Source organism: Pristis pectinata, chromosome 3 (assembly GCF_009764475.1).
Source record: "Pristis pectinata isolate sPriPec2 chromosome 3, sPriPec2.1.pri, whole genome shotgun sequence".
In the NCBI taxonomy this organism is placed as follows: Eukaryota; Metazoa; Chordata; class Chondrichthyes; order Rhinopristiformes; family Pristidae; genus Pristis; species Pristis pectinata.
This window is the reverse complement of record NC_067407.1, coordinates 23,651,992-23,668,729: the sequence shown is the minus strand read 5'-3', so window position 1 is coordinate 23,668,729 and position 16,738 is coordinate 23,651,992. Positions and strand designations below refer to the sequence as shown.

General features: G+C 38.5%; 1 protein-coding gene across 1 annotated transcript; it reads left to right on the top strand.

The window, feature by feature from the left end:
• The first annotated feature begins 6,079 nt into the window (after positions 1-6,079).
• On the top strand, positions 6,080-16,541 carry best4 (bestrophin 4). The gene is made up of 9 exons (XM_052010629.1): positions 6,080-6,249; positions 7,653-7,747; positions 9,848-10,081; positions 11,397-11,551; positions 12,116-12,193; positions 12,892-13,044; positions 13,595-13,675; positions 15,310-15,464; positions 16,454-16,541. Exons 1-9 carry the CDS (start codon positions 6,098-6,100, stop codon positions 16,539-16,541), a joined length of 1,191 nt encoding a protein of 396 aa, XP_051866589.1. The 5' UTR covers positions 6,080-6,097.
• The last annotated feature ends 197 nt before the right edge of the window (positions 16,542-16,738 follow it).

The window sequence follows — 16,738 nt, the reverse complement described above, 5'->3', positions numbered from 1 at the left end:
TTGGCCCAACTGGTCCATGCCAACCAAGATTTCTACCTAAGCTAGTCCCATTTGGCTGCTTTTGGCCCATATCCCTCTAAACCGTTCCTATCCATGTACCTGTCCAAGTACCTTTTAAATGTAATACATCATGTAATAAATCAATAGCAGTTGAAGCTCCATCCAGTTGAACTGTTGTTAAAAATGTCATGTGATTTATGGCTTATAACAATTCCTGGAAGATGAAAGGGCTGTAAATAAAGAATATTTGTTGAAAGAAAAAATATCTAGTAAAAAATTGCAACACTTTTGGTGGGAAACATGATAAGAGTCTTTGCAAATCATCACTGATCCCCAGTTTATGGTAAATTTGCACTTTAGACTCACCAAACCTGGGAAAAGTTAAAGACTAAAATTGTTTCAATTTAAACCTGGAGACAGAGTCAACTGAACCAGCTAAAATATACGATATATTAATTCTATTAGACCACAGCAGTTTTAAAAAAATTTCAGTGGAACCTTCTTGGACTAGAGAAAAACAACAAGTTTCCCATCTTTGCTGAGTTGAACTACAAGATTTGCAAACGGGAGTATCATGTTGATACAAAACATGAAAGGAGCAGCTGTTCATGTTGAAAGTAATCAAAGGAGAAGGCTACTCAGCCTCATGTATCTGCTCCACCATTCAATATGATCATGGTTGATCTTTTATCTCAGCATCACTTTTTAATCTCATGGTCATTGATTGTCTTAACATCCAATAAACAAAATGGCTTTTGGATAGAAAATTCCAAAGATTTTCTACCCTCTGAGTGAAGAAATATCTTCTCATCTCAGTACTGAATGACTGATCTCTTAATTTGAGGCTGTAATCTCTGGTTCCAGACACTCCAGCCAGAGGAAACATTAACTGAGCATCTACCCTGTCAATCCCTAAAAGAACTTTGTGTGTTGAGCATCTTTGGATTCTTATCCTATCAAAGATGATAAGGAGCCGGGGGAACAGCTATTTAGTTTGTCCCAATGATTTTAAATTTGTAAGAGATGCAACATCTCATAGTCAAATACATGTGTTTGTTCCACTAGGTCACAGCTAAAGGAGGAAAACCTTTGAGGTGTCAAAAGCAGTCTGGAGGTTTTGAGTCCAAGAGTACTGGTGAATGGATCACAGGAAGAAGAGGCGACTGTTTTGGTACCTCAAGAGTGCAAAGGATAAAGCTTTACACACCGTACTACCTCAATGCACTCTGTACTAACTCAATGTAACTGCACTGTGTAACGAATTGACCTGTACGATCGGTTTGTAAGACAAGCTTTTCACTGTACCTCGGTACAAGTGACAATAATAAACCAATACCAATACCAATACACAGTGGCAAGAAAATGATAACCCAGGCTAGAATGTCTTTCAGAATAAACTCAGCTATCGGACATAGCAGATGGGAGTGACTATGAGCACTGGAGAGGTTTAAAAGGGGAGCACTATAACTGCGTTGTCCCTGTCCACCAGTAGTAAAGAAAGGTGCAATTATCCTGTGCCATCATGCCGGAGAGACCTTGCAAACTCTTACATATATCCCCAGCATATCATGTGCATCCTGTTATTAAGAGAACATTTCCATGAATGGGATAGGCACAATGGAAAACCTTGTTGTGTGCATTAAATATAATGGGAGGAATTTACCTTTCAAGTGAAATTCAAAAGTGGATTGTCCAAAGGTGTGATTTTGGCAGCTTCACAATAGATGTACAATGAAAGTTTTAGTGAAATGACAGAATATAAATACATAAATAAAAGCAAACAAGAAATCACGGTAATAATTATTCCTGAAGGAATCCATCTCACTACACAGAACTCCAGAATCAAGTTACAAACTAAGATTAAAGCAGAAGATTAAGAGAATACAGTATCTTTTGGTTGCAAAATAAACATTCTATTGTCTATGACCAACTCTTTTGCACACTAAATAATCTTAACTAATAAACATACAGAGGAAAAAGAAATCCTGTGGTTAGGAATGTAATCTTCATCAAAAGTTTTGTTCTTGTCTCCCTCAACAAATTCTGAAGGAAAGCTGAAGATCTTTATAGCCCTCCATTCATCTACTCAGTTCTTGATGACTCATTAACTCCAGATAACAGTTAGTGTGACCAAGTTGCCCAGAGGTACTCAAAATGCCAGGTGCCAGCTTTTAGTACCTACCATCCATTGTTTGAAAGTGTATTCAGCTAAATTGTACATTGATATATCAACCTCTATAACATCCTGGGAATGAACAGTTCAATTATCCATATAGAGGGAAAACAAAATCATTAATCCCATGAGATGAAAACAAATTTTTTTTGAATAGAGTATTTTACAGAAGCATCATTCATTCATTTACATTCTTAATGAGAGGAAACTATAAAAATTAACAATCAATTGAAAATTCAAATTGTGACTCTAAAATAGAATGCCCTGTTTGATAAGATGTCCTTGAGTATGTCAATACTTTGCAGAGTAGAAGTGATTGTGTAAGAGAATAATGAATGACATGTGGTGATATTGGTGCAATGTATCAGCATTGGGCTGATTGTGCCTGAGGTCACTGTACTTAAAAGGAAGACCAAATCCTCTCATAGAATAAACTGCTGCAGAGAGTCACCTGTACTCATTAAGAGGTGAGAAATGATTACTGTTTATTCATGTTTTCTTTAATTCTTTATATTTGTTCTTTACCTCCTACCCACAAGTAGTCCTACGTTGACCTTACAATGCAACATTCACTCAGCTAAGAAAATGGGCAACTGACCTACTCTGAGAGCTTTGGTAAAGGGAGAGGGAGGGTTATGAAGGAGTGTGTTCAGTAGAAATGTATTCCTTCTCTTTATGTTCAAGGACTCTTCTAGATGGAACCAATCACTCACCTTGTGGGGAAATTACAACCCACAATGCCAGCAATCGATTGGAAGTCTAAAGCACATTAAGTTGGAAGGAGCGCATCATGAATACTATTTCTAGAGCCTGCAAAGAATAAGCAATTCAAGTGTCTATCTTGGCATAAAGCACTTTTATTGCATTGAAAAATTCAGTTGGCTGAGAAGAAGAAAGGAGATAAAGCAAAGATAGGAACCAATCAGGTAGTTAAGTAAACACTGAGGCGAGAAATACTGAAGGTAAAAACTCATTTTAAGATGATCCTCTGATGTGGGGAAAGTGTGTCATGTTCTGTAATTTGTATCAGACAAAGTTAATCTGATTGAAGTAAAGCAGCTTATGTCAGTTTGCTTATTCACAGAGACTGAAGTACAAGGGTATGACTACATATTTGGGTTCAGGTCAAAAGGGAGCTCTATTGATACACCTGCACCTTGTCACTGTACAATTAGATATTGGGCAGTGTGAGTCCTCCCATAAAAATATTCATTCTGCTTTTGCGAGCAATTAAAGACACTGAACCCAAGGTTGTGTCAGTAGAAATTCCAAATTTGGAACAATTGTAAGGGAGGATGGTCTAAAATTCAGAGGATTGGATACAGCTTTCAATGTGCATTACTATATTTTGGTAGCTTATTGAAATAGCAGAAGATCTGCTCCAAAGAACTATGAGTAATGTCAGTTTGTTCAGTCAGAGTGAATCAAATGTATAAGGTGTCAGTTGGAATGAGACCATCAGTAGTGCTGGCGAATCAGTATTGCCCTCCTGCTCTTTGCACTATTCCCCCATCCCCACAAACGTACAGCAGTTCCCTCTTCAAAATTCCTACTCACTCCATACCTCCTCCACAGATGCTGACCCATTTCTAGACCCTGTTCCATCGATCGCTAGGTCTTCAAATGCTCCATTGCTCCATGTCTATCTCTCTTAAAATTCTCAGTTTGAACCCTTTAATTTCAGAATTGACCCTGCTCGCAGTATGAACACCATCCTGGCCAAAGCCACAAACAAGATCCTTTGTGTCTGCAATAGTGTGTTCCTTGAACAGAATTTACTCCAGTTTATAATCTCATTCTTTTACAATACCCACCTCTACGAGCAGTCTTACTCAGACATACCTGCAACAATTATTTTACTTCCCACTCCTGCCTTATTAAGTCAGCGCTCAAAGGTTCCACCTTTTACTCATCTACATATAGCTCCCCGTCATCCTGGGACCAACTTCTGCATGTAGATTGAGGACAATCATTTTTACTCCATCAAGTCATTGAAGCCTATTTAGCGTGTAGCTAAAAACTGAACACTGGCCTGAACTTAGCCACTATTGTCAGCACCTCCCCCCCACCACACTCCCCATCAAATATACTCTGCTCCCTTGCCAGTGACTCCATTACCATTCTTGGTCATGTTTCAGGCTATGTTTGCCCATATAAGACATTATTAGGCCCCCAGAATCATAAATGATCATCAAACCCTCTCTACCCATTATCCAAATTGTTACCTCTACCAATACAACATGATCTGTCTCTGACAATTAGAACCCACATTAAAGTGGTTATGGTAAAGTATTGGTTGTGGTACTGGACAAGTATTCCATACATCATAAATGTTTATCCTACCAAAGTAAGTTGTTAAAATCAGTTCAATAAATGTGGCATTTTGTAGCCTGTGAAGCAAACCACTTCACATTATCAGAATCAGAATCAGACTCAGGTTTATTATCACTGTCTTATAGGATGTGAAATTTGTTGTTTGCAGTAGCAATACAGTGCTAAGACATGAAATTATTATAAATTACAAAATAAATAAATAGTGCAAACAAAAGGAACAATTAGGTAGTGTTCATGGGTTCATGGACCGTCCAAAAATCTGATGATAGAGGGGAAAAAACTGCTCCTGAATCATTGAGTTTGGGTCTTCAGGCTCCTGTAACTCCTCCCTGATGGCAGTAATGAGAGAAGGGCATTGAAGGTCCTTAATGATGGATGCCACCTTTTTGAGGCACTGGCTCTTAAAGATATCCTCGCTGGTGGGGAGGGTTGGGCCCGTGATGGAGCTGGCTGAGTCTACAACCCTCTGCAGCCTCTTGCAATCCTGTGCATTGGAGCCTCCATACCAGGCTGTGATACAACCAGTCAGAATGCTCTCCACCGTACATCTATAGAAATTTGCAAGAGCCTTTGGTGACATACCAAATCTCCTCAAATTCCTACGAAATAGAGCCGCTGGTGTGCCTTCTTTATGATTGCATCAATGTGTTGGGCCTAGGACAGACCCTCAGGGATGTTGACAGCCAGGAACTTAACGCTGCTCACCCTTTCCACCGCTGACCCCTCAATGAGGACTGGTGCGCGTTCTCCCAGCTTCCCGTTCCTGAAGTCCGCAATCAATTCCTTCATTGGGCCTTCACTGAGGGCAAACTCCTGGAAGGCATGGTCTGGAAGGCATGTGACTCCAGTCACTGATTCTTGACGATTTATGAAGAGACTTTGCATATCACTCAACCATAACAAAAAACTGGGAGATCGATAAGCCCATCCAAACATTTGGCATTGAATTTCTGCAGGAATCTTTCAATTTCTGCTGTATATCAGCAGACTTCCCCAAGAAATTATCTGAACAACTATTTTCATCCATCTGTGCTGTTTCTCCAGACGTGCTGCTGAACTGCCAGTGGATTCACAGACTTCCAGGTTTTTGTTCACATTCTGCTTTAAAAGAGAAGGAATGTTGAGCCACTGACACCAAGCCAAACCTGATGGGAAGAAAACTAGATTCCCATGACCTGTGAACTGAGGAAACATTTCAGAATGCAATGACACCCCACAAATCATTTCTCCAGACATTTAGAAATCAATAAAATTCAGAAGCAGACATATATTACTTTGATTTACAATTCAGTTTACTGGAATATAGGAGATAAATATTGTTTTAACAAATTGCATTAAAAGTCCCAGAGACTCTTTGCAATTTTTCTTTGGAGTTTTCCCAATAGATTTTAGTCTTTCACTCTATATTTCCCACTTCTTCATCTTCAGTCAAATCCACCTCACATAAGATGGTTAGTCTATCTTCCTACCTCAGTTGAGATATCTATCAGTTAACCTTGAAAGATTTTATGCAATACACTCATATGATCTTTGTAAATGTTAATTTGAGACTCTTATAGCACTTTCAGATTATTACACCCAAGAGACACCATGACGATCTCTTACACACTAAAAGTTGCAGATGCCCGATTCGCTGGATTCTCCAAGCTACTATTCCATTGGAAAGGAAGTATTTACAAACTTTTGTACAAGGAATTCATTGTTTTCATCACCTTGTACTCAACATTCAGTGTTATGTACAGGTAAGGATGTCATTCAACATCTGTTTTTCTCTTTATAATTGTATTCACCTGACCAATGAGTTCCCCTCCTTGATCCCCTAACAAACCCTCTCCTTCTCCATTTATGTTCAATATTTTTGAAATCATGTCCTTATCAAAGTAACTACAATCTCACTCCAGTCATTCTTTTCTTTCCGAAAATCCCGATCTTTCACTTCCAAGTCCCTCTTTCCTGCAATTCTTTGCTTAAATCCTTCCCATTAGAGTTCTAACCCTTCCACAGAAATGTAACTGCCCAAACCAATGGCATGAATTGCCTCTTTACACTTTATAACATCAGTCCACATGGGAAGGGTGGAGGTAAATGCAGGGCAGGCAGTGCAATGCATGGATAAGAAAGGTTTTATTTTATTTCAAACAGGGGCAGGCTCAAGTACAAGTGCACAGTTCACTGAAAGCGGGCATGCCAGTAGACAGGGTGGTGAAGAAGACGTTTAGCATGCTGGCCTTCATCAGTCAGGGCATCGAGTTTAGGAGTAGGGACATTATGTTGCACTATTATAAGTCATTGGTGAGGCCAGACTTGGAGTATTGTGTACAGTTTTGGTCACCCTGTTATAGGAAAGACATTGTCAAGCTGGAGAGGGTGCAGAAGAGATTTATGAGGATGCTGCCTGGACTAGAGGGCCTGAGTTATAGGGAGAGATTGGCCACTCTGGATCTTTAATCCTTGGAGTGTAGGAGAATGAGGGGTGACCTCATAGAAGTTTATAAATTCATGAGAGGTATGGATAAAGTGGATGGTCATAGCTATTCCCCAGGATTGGGGAGTCCATAATTTAGAGGGCACAGATACAAGATAAGAGGGGAGAGATTTAAAAGAGACCTGAGAGGTAACTTCTTTACACAGAGGATGGTGAGTACCTGGAATGAGCTGCCAGAGGAAGTGGCCGAGGTGGGTACAACTGCAACATTTAAAAGGCATTTGGATAGGTACATGGAGGGGAGGGGCTTGGAGGGTTATGGGCCAAATATAGGAAACTGGGACCAGCAGGGAGGATGCTGTGGTCAGCATGGACCAGTTGGGCCGAAGGACCTGTTTCCGTGCTGTATTACTCTATGACTCTATGCTCCACAATAATCTTCTGAGAAAGCATGCATGTCTGCAGGTCATGGACAGGACACACATCCACTTATTCATTTCATAACACCAAGGATGCATATGCATGCCTCTCCAAAAGATAGTAAATTTAAATTCCTGCACACATATTTATTTTGGATTTTTAATTCAAGGGGATTCTGTGCCTGAGATCAAAAAGCACATTCTGACACTGAAGAAAATGAAACAATTCAAGCTCTGATAAAATTATACTTGCGTTTTCAACTTGTCTCTGAGAATGTCTTTCCACTTCTATTTCTTGCAGGCATTTCCTCACACATGAACAGAGGCTTGTCTTCGAGAAGGTGGCTACGTACTGTGATAAACAGACCAGTCTTATTCCAATGTCATTTGTTTTAGGTTTGAATATAAATTTTCTGAAAAATACTATAAAACCATTCAGGATTGTTGCATTCGAACATAATAAATCAATATCAAAAATGTGCATTTATATTGTAATTTTAAAGTAGTAACATGTTCCAAGGCATTTGCTTCCTGACAGTTTTTGAGGATTCTAAATAGAATGAGCACATAAATAGGAAGTTGTAACAGCGAAGTTATTTCAAATCCCACAAAAGGACTCAGGGAACTGTCACCAATACCAAAGATACTTATGGATGTTAATAACCTAAACACCTGAGAAAATGACAAAACCAATGGCCGCGCAAATATTTGAACATTAGTCCGAGCAGGGTTTGGCCTGACCAGTGTGTCTACAGCATGCAGAGTGAAGCGATGATATGAGAAAATTAATCTCTCTGATGCATTTAACATTTTTGACTATGACCTTCTCCTGCAGTGTCTAATCAGCCTGATCCTTCTCTACTGTATGATGCTCTCAGCATTCCATCCCTTCTTTTCTAATGCATCCACTATATCATTTTCAATGATTTATTATCCCTTGCACAGACAAGTCTCACCACCACCACCATCAGCATGCTGCAAGGTTTTTCCCTTATTTATCATTGACATCCTACCTCATAGAAACATCATCCATCAGATCTACATCTTCAACTCGCTCCATGTTGTCACTCTGCTGAGAAATTGTCTCCATTCCTACATTCAAATCACACACTCCATTCCTCTGACTCCGAGTTACCACCAGCTTTCCATTCCTTCGGTTTCTGCACTGGTGGCTAATCTTTTAGTCAAAATTTCCCTTGTTTCTTGAATTGTTTCCAAAATCATTTGGCCTTGCCCACTTCACCTTCTTAACCATAAAAGACATAATAGCACTTATCTCTTTTAAGGTGCCTTTGGTCTCTCCCAGTAAATTCCTCCAGCATCTTTTCTTCTTGTAAGGAATACTGAGTGAAGAGGATGATATGTGTAAGTTGTTGGCATTTATGTTAAATAAAAATCTGTAAAAATAAATTTCAATGATTTGGAGGTAACATTGATGCCAAGTTCTCAAATATATCAAAATAAGGTAAAGCTACTGGGATATGTCAAAAATGTAAATCAGACCCGATTACACCTGCAGAATTTTCATATCTAAGGAAAAAAACAACAATCACAGTTAGCCCTTCCAATCTAAAGAACTTTTTGGGATCTGTAGTTACTTTTAAAAAAAGTCCAGAGTCCCTGAAAAATGAGCACCTGGGTAAACAGGGCATGCTCAGGTGACATGAGACAAGAGTAATTCTTGTCAAGAATGGCCATTACTTGCCAGTGGATCGATTGCCAGCTGGTTGTTCTGCAAATAAATCAAAGACATTTCTGTCAGAATGCCGTGGTCTGAGAGGAGTGGTTATTGGGTTCTCTGCAAGTATATTTCTATTGGTGATTGTTTTAATATCTTTCTAATCATCAACTTTTTTAAAAGAAAATTAAACAGTGTAGATAAGTGGAGCAATTCATTGGTATTCCAGTGTAACGTCCCACAGAGTAAGAGGAGAGGGACTGATCCATGTGAGATTTCAGGTTGCACTGCCCAACCCATTACAGGGAAATCAGAGCTCATCTGATACCCTGACCTGGCCTCATTGCTAATGCTGTGGTCCATTAGCACAAGAATTTGAAAGAAATTTCCTTCCACTGAACGCATTGTAGAAGCGGGTAATGTGACCCTTATTTTTAGAAGGACAATGAGTTGACATGCAAATCAATGTTTTACTGGTGATGTCCCACTGCTATTTTAATATTACTTATGGGTTCTGCTACTAGGATTGCAGAGTTGTTTTGGTAAAGACCCTTAACAGTCCTCTGAACAGTGAAGTATAAAATGGCATTAAGGGAAGCAAAAGGAAGCTTTCACATTATATTTTTGGATGTTTGTTTAAAGGCTACACACCTGAGTGTGATATCAAATGACGATTGTTGTAAAATCTCTTCAGAAAAATATTCACGCTTACTATAAAATATGGAAATGTATTTGTACCAGGTCAATGTGTCACTTTTTCACATTCCTGTGCACTGACAATAATCTATAACCCTTATCCCTGTGACCCACCTTGGCAGGGTTTTATGTTACCCTTATTATCAGCCGTTGGTGGAACCAGTACACAAATATCCCACTTCCAGATCAGCTGATGTGTGTGGTGTCCAGTAATGTTCACGGTGTTGACGAGAGGGGTCGGATTCTGCGACGCACACTTATCCGATACGCTAACCTGTCTGCGGTGCTTATTCTCCGGTCCATTAGCACAAGAGTGCGAAAGAGATTTCCCTCCATCAAACATGTTGTAGAAGCAGGTAATGTGACCCATATTTTTAGAAGAATAATGAGTTGACAGACAAATGAATACTTTTTCGGTGAATATTCTTTGGCAGAAAGTTAGGAACAGAGCATATGTCTTTGAGTGCATTAGTTCTTCTGTAAGTACAACAAAAGGATCCACAGCTTCTAGATTTTGTAAATGTACATATACAACTATAAGAAGTATTGTCAGTGGAATATTCATGCACAGGGAACATTACTGCTGAAACCCCTGCTTTTTAATCCAAGATGTTCTTGCACACACTTTAACATAGAGAAAATAGAATATAGAACACTACAGCACAGTACAGGCCCTTCGGCCCACAATGTTGTGCTGACATTTTATCCTGCTCTAAGATCTATCTAACCCTTCCCTCCCACATAGCCCCCTATTTTTCTATCATTCATGTGTCTCTCGAAGAGTCTCTTAAATGTCCCTAGAATGGAATCAGAGGACAATTTTTAGCAGCGATAATCTTGTCACTTCACAATGCTATGCCTTCAACCCTGATTCTAATGAATTAGTTAAGCAAAGAACAGTCACAAATACCTGTCTCAGAGTCAAAGTACTGTGATACTATCACTCATTCAGCCACTAGAGATAACCTCTCTCACACACCCAGCCTCCTACTTCAGCAATGCACAAATTCTTTGGTAAATATTCTATACTTTATAGCTGGAAATGATAAACCTTTACTATTTCTTAATTATATTCTCTTTTTCTCAGTTCATACCATGAAACTCCTGGACTGGTGTCATACCATTGTAAAAGATCTACTCCACCCATTTGGCCATTTGCAGGGCTGTTTGCCTATCTTTTCAAATCTGCAATACTCAGTAAAAAGCTAGTTTCTTGCCAGGTAGTAGATAGCGATTGCTCAAAGACTATTACCTATTTTCAGGAAATGTATCTACAGCCAATATGAGCTTAAAATTAGTGCAAAAGGAAGATGTGCCCACAAAATCATATCATTAAATAGTTATTGGCAGCTTAATTGAAACATTCTGTTACTTGAACAGAGGATATGAGACCAGAATTGTACCTGAGATGGTCAGATTTTCCTAATTCTGCAGCTGTGAGTTTTGAATTAAATAGACACAGCTAAAATAGAAATCAGGTTGGAAGAACATTTGACCATAGGTGGTGCCACCTAATGTCCAGTAGTTGAAATTGGTGGAACATTAGGAAAATTCCCTTGCAGGCATGTGATCCTTCCACTTCATTTTTCTGTGTTTGTTGCACTAAGATGAATTATAACTTATCAAGCGCATAAATACACTCCCATGAATGCTGGTCATTCTTGCTTACAGGTTTTATGACCCATGAAGAGTTAGAGAAATTTGAAAGCCTTTACTCTGACTTTAACAAGTATTGGATTCCATGTGTGTGGTTCACGAATCTGGCAGCTCAGGCAAGGAGAGAAGGCCGAATCCGAGATGATGTGGCTCTAAGACTACTGATGGATGTAAGCATGATCTCTGGGGTATTATGAAGAAATCAAAGTGCCTATTGATAACTTTATCTCGGTCATTGAGTTAGAGGACAAAGGTGTGTACATCAAGGCTCATAACAAAATTCACTGTAGTTAAGGGAATTTTACTCAGAAAACAATGTATCTAAAGTATTGAGAAAACAATCAATGCCCAATACTATAGCAACTTCTCCCAATAGAAAAAGTGATTTCTCAAGAAAAATACTATGAGTGGAGGATAGTTAGCACACAAATTATGTGCATAAAATCATTCTAAATCACGTATAACACACTGTTCAGCAAGCTTTAATGAAAGACAAATTATCCAATCATCTTTACCCTGGAATAGGGCTACCATTATTTGCAGTCTTCAACACATTGATAAAGTATAAATGACTACCAGCATGCAGCATCATTTACAGGTCAAATACATGATACTCCTCGGTGATCTTCACCATATGGATGTTGGTGCACTAGATTAATATAATTTGTACATACACACAAACATAAACAATTAAACAGTCTTGTAACAGATATATCTCCTTTTCTTACTTGCAGGAATTAAATCATCATCGGGCAAAATGCAGTCTGTTATTTCACTATGACTGGATCAGCATTCCCCTAGTGTACACTCAGGTCAGAATTTCATTGAACTTCATTCACAAAACTGAAAAATGCCAGCTTCAATCTTCTATTTATGCTGAGTCTGTTGATCTCAAATTGACCAGGCGGAAGGAGGCAGGAAACGCCTTGGAACTCCAGGCTATGCTGAAGAATGTGAGAATCTCCTCTAGACCATTAGACAGAGAACCCCTAAAAGTACTCCCGAAGCAGTTCTGTAACATGGGTGAGAAAAGGATCAAGAAAATGAACATTTTTCTCATCTACATGCTTATGGGGGAGTGGTGAAGAAAATTGGTGTGATTTTTTTTAGAAAAAGCAATGAGATTCACTGAGCTATTTTTGGTATTAATGGAATCAGCCTAATTTCATCCCATTGTTGATCAGCTAGGATTTTATTAAATAACAAGGGTTCAAGGGGCTGTATGTCCTCTTCATGCTCTTATTTCCTATGTTCTTGCTGAACTACCCATCATTATCTTTTGTGCGATGTTTGAAGTGCAGCATTATAAACGATGGAGTAATTTGGTCTCTGCAATGAATTTTCAGTTGCTGCTGAGGTAGTAAAAATTCACCTCCAGAAATACAGTAAACTTAGAGATGTGTTCACCTAGTGATCACAAGTGTAGATCTGAAAACTGATTTTCTCTGATTACTCGAATGGTCCACATATCATGACTAATGATTGTCCCTTTTGTTTCTCTTCTTCACAGGTAGTTACTATTGCTGTCTATTCCTTCTTTGCCTGCTGTCTGATTGGACGCCAGTTTCTGGAACCAAAGCCAGGCCACGAAGAAGATAAGATAGACATTTATGTTCCTATCTTCACCTTACTGCAGTTCTTCTTTTATGCAGGCTGGCTTAAGGTGAGAACTTTCCAATCAATTGCATCCATTGCACTTAAAGGGACAGATTAAGGGAATTTTAGATGGTATAATGAGTTGCATGAAAATGGCCGTGAATCCACAGGCTGCCTTATTTTTCATTTTTAAATTTCTCCTCAGAAATGTATTATTCACAAACATGGGAGAAGCTCATGGATGCATCCCAGAAACATCCAACTTCATATTCTAACACTGTTATTTTCATAACTGTCTGTCACAGTGCTGTACCTTTGCCTAGAGAACACCAAGCTGTGGATGAACCTAAATATCTTGTAGTTTAACTATGCAAAGACTTAAATTATGCAACAGAAACTCCGGGTAGTAAGTCTGCCAGTCCTAACCACCGTGTACCTGTTGGACTATGAGATGTGCATCAAACCCTCTTCTTATATGGTTATTTGTGCCTTCACTAATTTTGGATTCAACTTTTCTAACTTTCAATTACAGCCACCCTACATTATCCTCACATCATCCAGATGGCCTCTAACTATAATTTTTCTTAAGCTACTTTCGTGTCTTTTTCCACAACCAGGTAGCAGAACAGATCATTAATCCGTTTGGAGAAGACGATGATGATTTTGAAACAAACAAACTGATAGACCGCAATCTTCAGGTGTGTTACTTTGCACTAAAATGAACTTTTTTTTGTGTTCTAATTGAGTTCTTTCTTGTAAAATGTGTGTATAATTTATGTTTTTCTTGTGAATGCTGCTTATATAATGCTATGTGCCTGTGATGCTGCTGCAAGTAAGTTTTTCATTGCACCTGTGCATACATATACTTGTGCATCTGACAATAAACTCGACTTGAGTATGTTACAGACTTGGTGAAAGTCCCTTTAAGATAGAGAGTGTGTGTGTGTGTGTGTGTGTGTGCGTGCGTGCGTGCGTGCGTGCGTGTGTGTGGCGTGCTTACGTCAATAGAAGGTAGAGGACATAATGACGTTGTTGAAGAGGTCGAAGGAAGAGAGAGAGAGAGAAGGGAGAGAGACATCAGCCTGCTAGTTTTCTCTATCGATGGATGAGAAACAATAACTGTGTCTACCATTGAAATCCATGTATGGAAATTGGAAGTAATCCAGTGGAGTTCACTTTGTTGCTGACCTGTAGAAGGAAACAGGTATTTGTGTGGACGACCACGATTCGGATGCTTTTTGGGGTGAGGAAGTCACTACCGAGTAAACACTGAGGTGTCATTTGGGTTCTATCGTGGAACATTTGGATTTCGTAATTACTTTCTCTATGTTCTCTACATCTACGTCTTATCTTCAGACAACAGTGGTTGTTGAAGAAGCCTTTGCTCATGTTTCACCTTACGGCTTGCTGAACTGAACTTTAAGAACCATTCTTGGACTTGGAGTTTAGGACTTTGCCACACACACACGAAGAGTTTAGTTTTTGGGGTTTAACATTTTTGAATTCTAACATACTAACATTTTTACTTTTATTTTTTGAATTATCATAAGTAGTGATTAATAAAATAGTTTTTAACACTGAATCATGACTCAGTGTGTTTCGTTTGTTGCTGGTTCGTAACAAGTAATATTGTGGTTTTGGATTATTCACTGCAATGAGCAAGACAAGTGAAATGCAAAAATGATTAAAATCAGAGGTGTTTACAGCAGATACCTCCCATAGTTTCAAATATTTCACTTGTGATTTAATTTTAATCAACAACTTCTTTAAAGTGCCAGTGTTCTTCCTGTCTCCAAACCCACCCAAGAGAAAATATGGCTGCACAGTTGGCAAGTGCCTTCACGGAATATGTCTGACACCAATAGCTCGTGTGAGTATTGACTTTGAAAAATGAGGTTATCAAAGAGAAAATTAACTGTGCTGCCAAGGATCAGGTTTTGCGTGTTTTAAATAACAGTGATTAATTAAAGATTTGCCTTCCCTAAATTCTCTTAACTTTACAAAGTGCTTTTCTACAAGGAAATCCTTTGGGCTTAGTGAGTGTGGATAAACAGCAATTTTGTGCTTCACGGGCCACAAGGATGGTTGGGAGAAGATATCTTATACATTTTACAAACATAGTTTTATTTCCCATGAAATGATATCTTATATTAAGCACAAAATCATTAACATATACTAAACCACATATTTAGTTTGAAGACAATCAATCAGATCTTCGATCTGGAACATTAACTCTGTTTCTCTTCACACAAATGAGTATTTCCAGCGTTTTCTGTTTTTTATTTTAGATTTTCAGCCTTTTATTTTATTTTTTGTATTTTTGGATCTGTAGGTTTCCTTTCTCTCTGTGGATGATATGTACCTGAATCTCCCAGCTTTGGAGAAGGATAAATATTGGAATGATACTGCACCTCAACCTCCCTACACCATCGCCACAGCCAACGAGACCCACAAACCATCATTTTTAGGATCTACCTTTGACATGCGGTCAGTAAGAGTTTTATTCTATATTGTCATTAGAATGAAAAGTATCAGCAGAAAAGGGAGTTACAAGTAAATGTTACACTGGTAACAAGGTTTGAAGCTAATCAGTTAATTTTTTTGACAATGATGAGAACATCACTGCTGGTTCTGGCATTTATTGCCTATCTTTAATGGTCTCTGAAATGAGGAGGCCATTAAGATTCAATTGCTTTGGTTGGTCTGGAGTCACAAGTAGACCAGATGTCAGAAAGATGGCAGATTTCCTTCCCTGAAGGCCATTAGGGAACTAGACAGGTTGTTAAGACAATCAGCTAGTTTTGTGATTATAATACAGAGATAGCTTTAATTACAAAATTTATTTAATTACACAAACTTAAATTCTCCAGTTGCCATAGTGGGATTCAAATCCATGTTTCTGAACCAATAGTACAGAACTCCATGTTCTAGATTAGTAATTAACCATGATGTGACTGTATTGTAACATTTGCATACCAGAGTATCTATTGCATTAATTACCTCCAGACTAAACATTCTTTTTCAGTTAAATACAATCTAAATTCTTTTGTGTATGTCACTTGTATATTGAGTGGCTTATGTTCATTTGATGATATACCATTGACTGATAGCTTATCACCCTGAAAATAGGAGACCTACTCATAACAACTGGTACTTATCTAGCATTTTTAATGTAACAGTACATCCTTATGCACTTCATAGGAGTGTTATCAAATGAATTTGAACCTATCTGGATCAACAAATTCGCATTTAAATTATCAGAAATTGAAGCATCCATTTCATTCTGGGACTAGGGTTGATTTCTGATTCAAGTTCGCATGAAGTATTTTATAATTCTTCTTCAGTTGGCAGAGATCACAAGGACAGTCACAAAAGAGGCATCCTCGTAAATTGGTTACTAATCCATCTGAACAGGTGGCAATAATTACTTCAACATTTATTTTATAAATTAACTGTTCACATTTTCATTGTTTCAGTGTTATCGACAACCCGGTTCCTGACGTACAAGTACAGCAGGAGTCAGAAGTGGAGCTCAAAGTTCACATCCCCTTAATCGTTTCCTGAATGTTGCTGCTTCACCAGCCATTGGCAGGGGCAATAAAATAAATTTATTACACAGCCATATGGATGGTAGCCCTTCAAACTGCCAGCTTGATGAACCTGATTTAGCCATACACATGAAGGAAGAGAACTCAGAAAAGGACCAAGGCATTCCTAGTGAATCTTCTAGTCTTGGTAGCACATTAAAAAGCTCAGATGAT

Excerpts from the sequence above, each read along its gene's own strand:
- best4 (XM_052010629.1), top strand. The coding sequence starts at position 6,098 with ATGACGATCTCTTACACACTAAAAGTTGCAGATGCCCGATTCGCTGGA. Across the intron at positions 11,552-12,115 it reads CTCTAAGACTACTGATGGAT|GAATTAAATCATCATCGGGC; the intron begins GTAAGCATGATC and ends TCTTACTTGCAG. Across the intron at positions 12,194-12,891 it reads TTCCCCTAGTGTACACTCAG|GTAGTTACTATTGCTGTCTA; the intron begins GTCAGAATTTCA and ends TCTTCTTCACAG.